General features: G+C 38.2%; 1 protein-coding gene across 5 annotated transcripts in view; it reads right to left on the reverse strand.

Annotated features, from left to right (window-relative positions):
- SCAF4 (SR-related CTD associated factor 4) overlaps positions 1-13372 on the reverse strand; it is a 41020-nt gene that overhangs the window by 8766 nt on the left and 18882 nt on the right. For 2 of the 5 annotated variants that reach the window (XM_015881217.3, XM_085528165.1), the window contains exons 9-20: positions 13284-13331; positions 12060-12171; positions 11540-11707; positions 10783-10868; positions 9551-9741; positions 7595-7695; positions 6934-7047; positions 6084-6240; positions 4867-5021; positions 1638-1800; positions 1433-1513; positions 1145-1333 (exon numbers count right to left, since the gene is read on the reverse strand). In XM_015881217.3, coding sequence (XP_015736703.2) covers positions 1145-1333; positions 1433-1513; positions 1638-1800; positions 4867-5021; positions 6084-6240; positions 6934-7047; positions 7595-7695; positions 9551-9741; positions 10783-10868; positions 11540-11707; positions 12060-12171; positions 13284-13331 — 1565 coding nt within the window. The remainder of the gene's footprint in view (positions 1-1144; positions 1334-1432; positions 1514-1637; positions 1801-4866; positions 5022-6083; positions 6241-6933; positions 7048-7594; positions 7696-9550; positions 9742-10782; positions 10869-11539; positions 11708-12059; positions 12172-13283; positions 13332-13372) is intronic. The other 3 variants (XM_015881224.3, XM_085528156.1, XM_015881233.3) reach the window with 3 other exon arrangements.

Here is a 13372-nt window from a genome sequence, read left to right on the forward strand (position 1 = left end):
AGCGATACAGCAAACCACAGGCATGCTGGCTTGGAATAAGAAGTTCCAGTTATGCCGTACAAAGACGCTGCAAAACTTCAACAGTAATTGAAGCTTATTGGTAATACTGTGTTACAATTGCCAAAAATTTAATTTGGTCATTAAGAGGAGAAGATATTTATTTTTATTTCTTAAACAGCACCCTTCTGTACTCTATTATAAACATTTGGCCACTGGTTTGGGGTATTTGCTTTTAAAAAAGAGTGATTTTCAGAGAGAAGAGGCACTTCAGCTTTTGAAAAATCCCTTTCTAAAGCTCTCATTTGGAGTTTCCAACATGAAGCATCCAAAAATCCCTACTCACAACTGGAAAATGTAGTCTTCAAATGTGAAAGAGCTGTTAAGAACTCAGGGAGGCAATGTTTGCTGTTTTGCAGCATGCACTGCACACTTCTGGACAGAAAACCACTTAAAACGGTATGTCCTGTTTCCCTGTCAGGCTCTTTGTTAGAGATCTAAAATACCATAAATACAACAACCTCAGTAGGAAATGTTTTCTGAGTGTATGTATTCTTGACAGTGATACATGAAGGGACACTTCTGAGGTAACAACTCGGTAGAAGGTTTCGAAATCTACAGAACTACAGGACTGAATAAAACTTGTTCTTTGTTGTTGTTTTTTTTAACCATTTTATTAAAATCATTAATTCCATACATAATAAGTATACCATATTTTCATAGATTTAAAAAAAAAAAAAATACACTAAAATAATACTGTTCTCCTGTAAAGATAAATTTATCGTAACCTCTATGCAAGTAATAGTTGAGTCTAAAACTCAGCTCATGTGCCATACCAGTGTTTTTAGTTCATTTTCTATGTTGTAAAAACCTCCATTTGTTAAAGGAGACACATGACATTCTGTCCTCTAAGTTAAACGTTTTGGCTTTTTTCTTTCTTTATAAAAGAAATCTCAACTAATAAAGTTCTATTGCTTCTTGTAAGATCAGATATTCATAAATATCTCAAAGCCAAAAAGGACAGAAATTTCAACATTTTTAAGAAATCTGTTCTACTTCCCCATTAACTACATCAGTAGCAAAATCAAATTTGTACTATAAATTCAGAGAACAATAAAACAGAAGAATATACACAAACTGAACTTACCAAGAGGCGGCATAGCTTGGGTGACAGGAGCAGGTACATTACTAGGTGCTACGGGAGGCGGAACGGTCGCATATATTTTGGAACTATCAGTAGTCTCAGCATTCCCTCTGGATCCAGAAACCACTGTTGGGATGGGATTTCCTACAGATGCATCTTTTGTAGTGTCTTCATTTACTCCAGCTGCTGTAGCTAAGGAATAACGCAGTGACATATTAAAAAATAAGTCAGCTTTTCTGCTTGCATGGTAGCTTCCTTCTACCGCTGCTTGCTCAGAATTTAAGCACTTACAGTTTGGGATGTTTACTGCTGGAGTGTGAGGAACAGATACTGGAGGAGTTATAGGTGGTGGTGGTCCAGGAGGAAGAAAACCTGTAAGAAACCTATGCATTAACACTACACACCATTTACCGACATGTAGCCGTGCTGTTTATATGGCAAATGCTATTATTTGGTATAAGGTTAGAAGAAATACTTAACAACCCTACAAATATACCTGGAGGCAAATGCATTGGGTTGAAACCAGGTCGTAAAAACGGAGGTGGTGGTGGCGGCGGCACTCCAGGAGCAAACCCAGGAGGTGGAATTCCTAAAGGCGCTGTGAAAGCAGGTGGCTGGAGTGCACCAACCACAGGAGGACCCGATGGATGCGGTGGAACCTAAGGAAAAGAAAGGAGAACCGTGTCATCTCAAGACTGAAAGCATTACTCCTTGTTCAGACGAAGACTCTCTCTGGCAGTTTTGGTAGGGTACCACCAAGCTTTGCTAAGAAAATGGAAAACCAATTAAGCTTATTAAGGAACACATAACACAATTGGTATCACAAGTGCTATTAACTAACACAACTCTCTCGCTTGGCTGTTGACAGTAGAATTCATCTTCAACACCACAACATGACTCAAAAATAAACAGCAACCTAACCTGAGAATGGACCACTGAGATGGATTACTCAGACCTGCAGGAGTGGGACCAGCAACAGCTCAAGGATCTGAATCTACATGCAAGAAAGGGGCTCACGCCAGGGGCACAACACAACAACAATATTCCACCTATCTTGCCAGCAACCCGGGATACTGTAGCCAAAAAATGCTGCGCGTGCTATCAGGCCGAACAACTAGACTTACCTATGGGGGGTATCATTCATAATATACACTGCTGGTTTTAATTACTCTACTACTATGTACATTAATGGGTTACAGCGACACTGATGGCAGGAGGCCACAGTCTGTGGGCAGTTACACCCCTCACAGGCAACATCCAGCACAGCAGGGCTTCTATGTGCGTAGCCCATGCACACGAGGCCTGTTTGGGCTCTAGCAGAGAAAGGAGTGATGAAGCTCCTTCAGGTCCCATGTCATTTAGTGGGACAATGTTAGGGCTGCAGGCAGGATACAGAGCTGATAACCAGGCCTCAAGCTGAGCTCAGTAACCAGGATAGAAGATATTACTGGATAGCATGAGAAGCTGCTGCACATAACAGGTAACAGCCTGAGAAGCTGGCAAAAATTACCAGCAGTGCCATAAGGAATGGCTGGACACAACAGTTACTTTGTAAACAACAGCCATGCTTCACTATCAGAAAGAGGAATCTTAGAGGGAACAGGCCTTTGGCAAAGCTGATGTTGCATTAGGAACAATTCCCTAGAATAGCATAAAGGATTTAGCATTACTTAGGTAATGGCATCAGAAGTTGCAGATCTGCATCTATAAGATGTAGATCAGGGACCAACATGGAGAATCAATTAGCCTATAGACCTTGCAACCCTGGAGCAGAGAAAAAGAGGGATGACTATAATAAAAAAGAGGATCAAGTGAGAAAAGGGGAAGATACAGTATGGGAATCACTCAGCCCGAGTTGTTTGGGTTTATCTGCCAGGCTGCCCTGCATTTCATTAACACAGCCCAAAATAAAGACAATGCATCAAACCTGTTCTGACATAACACAGATATCAAATCTGCTTTTCTGATCAGAGGAACAAGGGTGGACTGGGTGCTTTCCCTGGCTAAAAGGAGCACAACCTAACAGACCAGTTGAGCATCTGGGTACCACTATGTTGGTGTGCGTTTCCAGTCTGGACAGAAACAGCAGCTAATGAACATTCTTAAAAGCCTCCCCACACCTTTAAGTCCTAAACCCATTACTTTTATCACTAACCCCACATCACAGCTGAACTTTAGTAAGTTTCTAGAACTGTTTACAAATTAATTGTTTTAATTTTATGGCTTGCTCAAAAAGACAGATGAATTGTTAAGTATAATACAGCCTGAAGAACAGTTCAAAGTAAATCCAGAGGTGAAGGCCAAAAACAGTTCTTCAATCCTAGCCTAAATCTAAGTTACAACTATCTTTGCCATGGTAAAGAACACTGAAGCTTGTGAGGTGTAAATGAACTACTATGACATACTTATATTCTAGAACTGGATGACTTTTTCTTTACACTTTCTTTTTCAGTATAGATTTAATGGAAATACAAAAAAACCAATAGTGTTTGATACAGTTAGTTCTAATTAAAGCTAATTACAGCTAATGGCTATTAAATCTTTCTGAAATATGAGATTTAAGTCATATATTCACTTACTAAGAATGTCTTGGAGTATTTAAGAAATTCTGTGTCAAAACAACACAGAACTCAACATACTATGTTCTGAAATCAAGTAACTGGTAAATACACACATCTTCAAACAACATGAGTTCTTGGTCTTCTCTGAGGGTCTGCCATGTTGTAGCCCATAACATTTCTCAAGATTTAAAGTAGTTTTAGTCACACTTCCTCCCATTTGGAAGAAAGCATACTATCATCTTAACAGTGACTGGAAGTAAACTACTACTACGCAACTAGTAACACTCTTCTGTCAATACGTAAAGCCAGAAGAAATAGACTGGAAAGCACTGAAGGGCATAACTGTTAACACATGCTACTTAAACTAGTGCTAAGTTTCCAAGAGTGTCCTTATAACAAACATACATCAATTCTGACTAAAGAACCACTATAACAACAAGGGCAGAATACGAAATTTTTCACATGGAAATCCCAAGGGCTGTTCAAAGATAGCATACACAATATGAACAAACACAATAGCAATATGCTATTTTAAATCTGTAGCTGAGTTAAATCAGTAGTAAGAAAAGCTAATCTGGAAAACACACACACAAAAAATGCTGTTATAAAAGAGAATGGATGTACTTCATCCTATTAATAAACTGCTGGAATAATTTATCTAGGTTGCAACAATAAATATTAGAGGTATGTATTTGACAGACACACACATACTCTTGTCTACATTAGTATTAAGGCAACAGTGAGGCTTTGGAGCAAATTTTCCATCATTCCCACCAAGCACATGCTGATTCAGTTCCCAGGGCTGTCCTAGTACATGCAAACTACATCCTTCTTCAAGGAGAGCAAACCAGACTCCCTGCTCCTGCTGGGCACAAAACACAATCCAAACCTTAATGGATGTTATGGTTTTCAAGTCTTCCATTCCCACTGCAACTGAGCAGAAAAGGAACGTTCTCCTACTAGACTGTGTTGCTCCTCTAAGTAAAGAGAGTCAGGTATTGCTTTTAAGCAGGCACAAGAAGACACACACACACACACACACACAAGATGATCTAATCATAATCCACCATATTTTCTCCCTTCTGTTAATGTATGAATTACCACGTGGAATAACTATTCAAGTTTTTGTTCAGTTACCTACAGTAAATGGGAAACAACTCTCACCTGTGGAGGAGGTACTGTAATTGGCGCAGGCATGGGAACAGGAATTGGAACAGGTAAAGCTTTAGGTATAGGCGACACTGGTTCATTATGCATAGCTTCTGCACCACCATTCTGAGCCACTTCATTTTCAGCCTTCTTGGGAATCCCCTTCCACTCTATACAAAAAGAAGAAACCAACAACATATACGTATCAGTTCTGAAAAAGCTGACAAGAAGTTGAATATTACCATATAAAATCCATACTCTTTCTGATGTGTACAGAAATGACCTAACTACAACCATTTCTTGGAAAGTTCTGACACATTAACAATAACAAAACCAGTAAGGCTGTTTCGGGCCACTCGCCAGAACTTCTTAGGAAAAAACAGTGAAGCAGAAAAAAGGGATTGGAGAACAGGTATTATGGGAAAGAGAACACTGGAACACCTGAGGTTATGTTTAAAATCAGTCAGACTTCAATTTAAAACACCACTCACGCCTATTTATCACGAAAGCTATTTAAAGTAGTAACTATCTAAACTGAGGGCTAATTTGACAGAATGACATAACCCTGAAGTAACATTTCAGTTGTGATGTGTAACACCACACAATGGTTGCACTGTTAAAACCAACAAGGCAGTCTAAGGCAATTTCAATAAATATTTTAAGTATTGCTTTCATTTAATGCTACTTTTAGAAATCACAACAGCCAGAAGACTAGCAATTCTGTTGCTGATTTTAAACCTGTCAGTGATTGAAGTTGCTGATACTGAGCAGGTATAATTTTCTTAATACTGAATGTTCTTAATTCTGAGTATGAAAACAAAAGGCACTATTTAAAGTAAATCATAAAGTTGCTGTCAGATTAGTTCCTATACATGTTCTCCAAAGACAAGCTCCTTTGCTACAGGTAGCTCACACAAACCAGAGGGGAGCCAGGCTCTGGGACTGCTGAGCACTTCAATTACTATCAATGGCAATGTCCAAGCAACTCACAGATTGTCTGGTGTCCAAGTGCAACTCTAGCTCAATCTCTGGTAATCCAAATGCTTAACCTCTGATAGGGACTGCTATGAACTGCCTGCAAACTGTTTCTAATCCATGGTTTGCACATCCTACATTCCTCAGCCATTTCAAGCACTTTATATGCACCACAGAGTCAGAAAAGTCAGACATACCGATTTCACTCTATCAGTATAAAGGACAAAAAAGCATTTGATTAAGTAGCAATACTTTACCTGGACTAAGAGTTTCATTGTCCAACATTCCACCTTCACAGAAGCTTTCAAGATCTTCAGGCTTCACTTTGTCCCATGGTATGTAAGTCACACCTAGTTCTACATCCCAATACTGCTTGTAATCTGGCTTTATTCCTTTATTCAAAGCCCACGCAATCTTGAGGAAGAAACATACGCAGTTAGTATTGTTGTCATTGTAATGGTTTAAATTATCAGTTATGACAAAATAGCACATGCATTTAAAGGCTACAAAGCAAACAAGCATATTCTAACTGAAACAGCAGGAAAAACACTCTGAAAATAGGAGGGTTTTATTTAAGGCACAATTAGTTCTCATGTCTCTGCTTGACTCTGGCACACGATGTGCAAACACGCATACAGGAAGCCTTTTCCAGTGTTCCCCACTCATTATAATTAATTTTATTTCCCTTCAGGGGACAGTGTCACTCTCAAATATGATATTCCACAAAAGGAAACACTTGGCTAATGAGTGTGTTCTTCCTTAATTATTAGTATTTTTTGTAGAATTGTAACTGTGTTTAATTATAGATAAGACTATTAAGCAGCAGTAAGAAAATCACAGTTACTGTCCACCAGAATGACCAGAAGAAAACCATTTACACAACCACACCCATTACACAGCTACTGGCAGTTCTGCAAAGAAATTGACACAAGTTCCTTTAATCAAATGGCAGAACAGGAAGAACACTTATTAATAAAGCGGTTCAATCACATAAATTTACAGAATACCACATCCAGACTATATAGAAGCCTGAAATACCAACAAATCTAGAACAGATAAAAAAAGAATTACAGTAATTACAACAGCTGGACATTATCCAAGAAGTACCTTTATAGATTTTTGATTGACTTTGAAGTTGCCTCTGCTCAGTTTTTGTAGGGCACGATAAGCATCTTGCCTGTGAACCATCACAATATAGGCACATCCTCTTGGTGGTATCATCTGTTTGTATTTTAAGAAAAAAAGATGTGTTAACAGTAACCAGGCAGCAACATACAAACATTATATTACAGAAAAATGAAGCATGAACTGGCGTTAAAAAAGGGTTACGAGGTATGTATAAAAATATTACTTTAAGAGGCTAAAACAACCAGCATCTTCTTCCAGAAATAAACGCTTCTAATAAACATTAGTTTATCTTTAGTACAGCCATATAATACTAGTTTTCTATGCTTATGTCCAAAATGACATAAAAGAACAGACAAGGAACTTGATGACTCTTATTCCATTCCCTCTAGTAAAAGGGTGAGTTTTATGAAAATGGGAGTTTTCATTATCCCAAAGGCGTTTTAAGACCAAAAATAGTAAGCAGGTGCCTTTATCTTTCCAAACCAGAGGACAAATGGATTGAGTTTTTGCATTAAAAAACACGATCATAAAGGAAATGACAGCCCTTCAATGTTTGTAATGTATTAAAAATAAGTCTAACTTGAAACAATCTGAAAAGCGTTTTTGAAGCCTAGGCTTGCACTGTACCATTTATACTTACATTTATTGATTCTATTGGGCCAAACTCCTCCAAGAGACTTCCAACATCCTGTTGCGTAGTCCTTTTGTCAAGCTGTCCTACCCACAGCGTAGTACTACAAACTACAATCAAAGAGTCAACGAAGACTGTAAGAATGCTTGTAAATACAGATTTCACAAGCCAAAATGTCATAACAATTGTGTTAAAATAGTTATAACATCCAAAGGCAAAAAGTATGCTAGTATAAGATATTATCTTTAGGAGTATTTGGAAGGCCTTTTTCTCTGCCTGCCCAGAGCCGAATTAACCACAGCACCAAAACCACAGTTAGGATGCACACACTCAAAAGCTGCCCAGTTAACCTCTATTAAGATGACTTACAAATTCTGATGAGTGTAAGCTCTGCAAATAATTATAAAAAGGAAAAATATGCTTTGTTGCTAAGACTGCTCCATGAAATATCCTCACACCTGCTATGAATATTTTACAACAAGGTAACTCATGCTGCAGAGCATGAAACTAGCTTTGGGACGGCATCCCAAGTTATGGATGGTACTTACCAGCAACTCGACTGTTATTTACAGTGATACTTATTTACAGTGACACACTCACAGCTGTGGAGGTTTTCCTCCAGAATGCTGTGACAAACTACCACAAGCAGTGGAATTTTTACCCTCTTTAGCAACCAATTCACTGTCATATCTCTTAATGGCTAAGTGAAAAATTAACTTAACTTTAAAGCTTCCTCCCCAGCCCCTGGAGAAAAGCAAGCAACCTGCTTATTTTGCTTCACTCTTCGAGGTAATAAAGCAGCAGACGAGCATAAAGTAACACATTCTTTCAAGAGTACTATAGCAACATTCAGTACTCACCTACGTTTTCCCTCTGTGTGATACAAAATTGTCATATAATGCTTTTTAGGTTAGAAATCTGGGAGAGGTGTTGGCAAAATGGTATCTTACACCATTGCCATTAAATCCTTTAAAATAATATCTATTGACTCTATGCGGCACTTTAATGTTATTGTCATACACAAGGTTTTGACTCGTTACAGATTCTTATCCTTCCTCCCTTTGATATCAAAAAGAACACTTTAATTCTATTTGACGCACCCAAGAATATTTAGAAGACAGCTACTAGATATTGTCTGTGAGCTCCCACAAAGCCAAGATTCCTCAGGAATAACATTAGCCTACATGTTTCCAGGTCAAAGTTCCCGTTCGGATCTGAGAGACACACAACATTAGAAAAAACCATAATCATGCGCTCAGGCTCCTCCTGTTCAACTTGCCTTACTTTGTATGTCTTGAAGAAAGGAAGAACACAGTGTTTAAGATGTTTTTTTTCTGTTCTACAAACAAAATATTTCTGACTTAAGAGTTATTCCAAGAAGGCCCAACTGCCCCTTATGGGCAAAATAAAATAGTTCAGAAAAATGATTCAGTATAATTTTTTTTCTCCTCTGTATGAATGAGTTTGGAGAGCATATCAAATAGCATCAAACACAGGAAAAAAAGAGCGGAGAAGATGGATTGGAATCAGATAAAATACTCTAAGTGACAATAAGCCACTAATTGCCTACATCTGACAAAGGAGCCAATAGGGAGGACCTAAGATACGATTCCTCACATCTTAGTTGAGCTGTCTCTGGTGTGTTTTTGGGAAAGGTGTACAATAAAGGTAAATGGATTGGTCACCATTAAGTTAAACAAACAAGTCTAAGCAGAGTAGCCTCTTCAGCCATTTGTGATTTTACTAAAATAACCAAGTTTGTCCTGCTAATATTCCATTTTACATAGGCATAGTATCTACTACAGGATCCTCAACTCTACAGATTCTAAAATCCAGTAAAGAAAATACAGGACACAAATGAAAAAAATATCGATGCATGAACCATGAAGATCTCGAGCATCTGAAAAAGAGTACTATGAGAATTTTCAAGGTTACAGCAACATCAAACAGAAAAGGTGAACTTACCACTAACAGTTTCTGATTTGATCTGAGGAAGGCCTTTTGACCTGCGTTCTCTCTCCCTCTCACGTTCACGTCTTTCTTGTGATCGAGACTTAGGAGAGTGTCGGCGTCTATCTCTGGATCGTGATCGAGATCGACGATGACGTGACCTTCGAGAGCGGGAGCCAGACCTTGAACGTCTCCTTTTAGGTGACCTGGTTTAAACCAGAAACAACTTACCTTCAGTCTTTCTGACCCACACATTTATGGATGGATAAATACTTCATATATCAATTTAAATAACCAGGCATGAGTTCAGTCATGTACCAGAGCCAGATCTGCTCAGATGTGGAAAATACTGGCCCCGTGACAGGCACGATCCCAGAGCAGACAGAAACACAGATCTCTTCATAAGAAAAACATCTTTTGAGCACAGACAAGATTGAAATCACATTCTGCTTCCCTTCTACTTAGGGACTATTAGAAGTTACTCTCCACTGATGGAAGAAAACTGTATAGACACTCCATTTCCCTTGGAAAGTAGATGGATTTCAGATGTTTGCAAGTCTTAAGAGTCACTTGGCTTCTTATAACCTCTACTTGAAGTATACGCAATATTAAGCTCTACTTATACATGGGACTTCCCTGAGAGGTCTTAATTTGGAAAGGTCTTCTTTGTTTGTCCTTATTGCCTTTCCAGAAGGGGAAAGAAGGCCTTTATAATCCCTGAGGGATTTGCCTCTACCAAGAAATTTCACAAGTGCTGTCCACATGTGGAAACAAACACAGTAATTTCTTTTAAGAAATCCTGAAATTAAGTCAAAGAAGGATTCTGATGCTAAATGTCTTTTGGCATTTGCTAATGGAATTCAACCAATGCAGCAAATAGGCACTTCCAAGAAGTAGCCTCAAAAGCAAGCACGCTGAGTAGGGCACTCACAAAGCCAATACAGAGTATGAGTAATAAGACTTCCAAGTTCTATGGCACTGAAAACAAACTCCAGCAACAGTTTGAGAAATCAGCTCGCCTCCAAGCTATTTATTGCAGTCTCACAGAAATTCCAACCCCACACAGAAGATTTGGCAGCACAGAAAAAGATTCTCTGAGCTCCTATCAGCCCAACTCTTCTCAGCACTCAGAATGCATAATACACTTTCACATTTTTGGACACAATATACTTACGTTCCTTATTTAAAATCTAATACTTGACATAATATACTACCTCACCAAATCAAGTGAGATTCCACTATTTTACCTGGATGCAGACCTTGATCTTGACTTTCTGTTGTCAGAAACATGTCGTTTTCTTTCTTGAATAGGTGGCTGTTCCACTTCCATGTTCTAAAAAATTAAGTTTGACTGATATTAGGGGTGAACACTACAAGTATTTCATTTTATTTTGTGCCTAGGCTGAGTTATGTAAGAACATTGAAATTATACTGAATAGCCATATATGTGAAATTAAAACATAATGTAATTCATCTCAGACCCTTCACCACTAGTGTAGTCACCAACAGACAAACTCTTATAGTAAATAAATTTAACAGGATCATTGTGAAAACATAGAAAAATAATTTGGGAAAATTTCACATCTTCAATGTGTAAACTGTTTTTTTTTTCCACATTTTTGTTCATTTCAGCACTGTACAGATGCCCAAAGAATATGTTAAGGTCACTCAGCTGATCCTGCTCTATGTTCAAATTTACAGGTAACATAACACCTGTTGGAAAACTTTTCCCCACCATGTTACAGGAGAGTACTTGAGGCCATATATAAAGACACCAAAACAACACACAAAATGTAAGAACATGCTTAAAATGCATGTGTATAAAGAAAAAAAAACAACCCTCAGCACAGCTCTTCCTTTCTACCTTAAGTCCTCTCTCAATAAGTAACCCTCACAGCCACCTCTAGACATAGTTATCATGAAATCTCCTCTACCTAATATGAGTAAGGACAAGTATTAAGAGTGTTGTAAGTTAAAAACTTCATTATTGCAAAGGGTCCTCACCTGCTGATGTGTTTTTTGCATGTGCGATTCACTCTGCACTGGGAAAGGAGTCTGAAAAGTTTGCTGCACAGGAGCTGTTGGTGGAATCACAGGCTGAGCCATGGGTGGAAACTGAGGGGTAGGAAGGAGACCAAAACCTGGCATTTGTCCGTTAGGAGGAAGTGGGACCTTGGAAGAACAAAATACACAATTACCTCCAGTTATGCAAAAATTATATTAGCTTTTCTAGTCTGCTAGAAGTAAAACTGTCTCTCTGCTCTAAAGTCACAACAGAAGACCAGAAGCCTGAAAAAAATGAAGTATGTCAAGCAATTACATATATTTTAATATATATATATATATATCAAATTCTCCAAAGCTCAACTAGAACAGACAATAAAACTATCCAGAACCGCTGGAAGATTAAGTCACATTCACTTTTCACTAACAGAACCGTGACTTCTTTGCCCCTTCATCAAAGGAAATGACAAAACACAAGATGTAACAGATGAAGAAGCAACTAAACAAACCCTTAAGTTACCTGATGGCGCATTGGATCCTGTTGCATTCCCATCATTCGTTGTTGAAAAGGATCCATATTTGGGAGCTGAGGAAATACTGGCTGTTGCTGTATACCTTCTCCTGCAAATCCACTAAAAACAATAATATTTTGGTGAGACAAGTCAGCAGACATACAGACTTGTTTTTCTTTCACATATTTCTATGTACGTTTACACATTCTTGCTTTAAAGTTTGACAACAAAATTATACTATGAAACTATTTTCACTCTAAAAAGTGAGAACAAAGCCAACAAGAATAAAAACTGTCTTCCTTTTCTCCATTATAAGAACAACCCTTTTACATTTGAGGAAATGCTACATAAAAGTTGGCCTCTTTCTTCCCCTGTACTTATACAGCCTTACTAAAGCCCAAAGATTACGTAACTTTTTCATTAAGCTGGTCTGCCTTAGCTTAATTATCCTCTTTTCCAATGTGTGTGGGTACAGCAGATAGCAGCCATACTTCCACTGGAAAAAAATGTACTTTGCCCAGAATTTAGGGCAGAGGAGACAGGGATATGTATGCACACAAGGATCAGAGTGATGCCATCCACTTCCTGATTCAACACACAGAATGGACAGTGCTCAGGGAATTAATGAGGTATGTGCAGTTAATTCAACCTGTTTACAGGATAAAGTTTGTGTACAAAACCAAATAGAATTTCAGGAAGATAAAGTTCATGGTGATGTGAACTTTGTTGTATTTTAAAACACAGGCATGACATAATTCTTATACGTGATCCTGGACAAATCATATAGAATATTTCTGATTTTATGTGCCCAAAATGAGACTACTGGAACCCAGTTTTCAGAAGCACTTTACACAACTATGAGGTAATAAGGGCAGAGGCTTAGAAGTGTTACACATGGAATACAAACATGCTGAAAAGCCTAGCCCAATGACCTCTAGGTTAGGCGTACATAAGTAGCAGGCATTTGTCCTACCTACAATATGTCTGTGCTGCAGAGTTCCTATCTGCATTATAGGGAAAATTCTGCCAACTTACTCAAAAGGCATTTTAATTAACTAACATACATAACATTAAAGTGCTTAAAGTGATAAACACAGTAAAAAAAAAAAACAAAAAAAACTAACAACAATGTTAGTGATGCTGTTTTTTAGAGCAGGGTTTTGTTGGCAGATATAGAAAGAAAAACATGAGGCCACACACTGAAGCAGGGGAAAGAAGAAATATTGACTAACCCAGGTATTGAGCACCATCCAGCCTGTGCACTGAATGAGAGAGAGGTCCTGTGGGAAAAACTAGTATGTGATCATGTAGTTCAAGACTT

This window comes from Coturnix japonica, chromosome 1, assembly GCF_054131305.1.
Source record: "Coturnix japonica strain WE chromosome 1, WE-NBRP24, whole genome shotgun sequence".
In the NCBI taxonomy this organism is placed as follows: domain Eukaryota; kingdom Metazoa; phylum Chordata; class Aves; order Galliformes; family Phasianidae; genus Coturnix; species Coturnix japonica.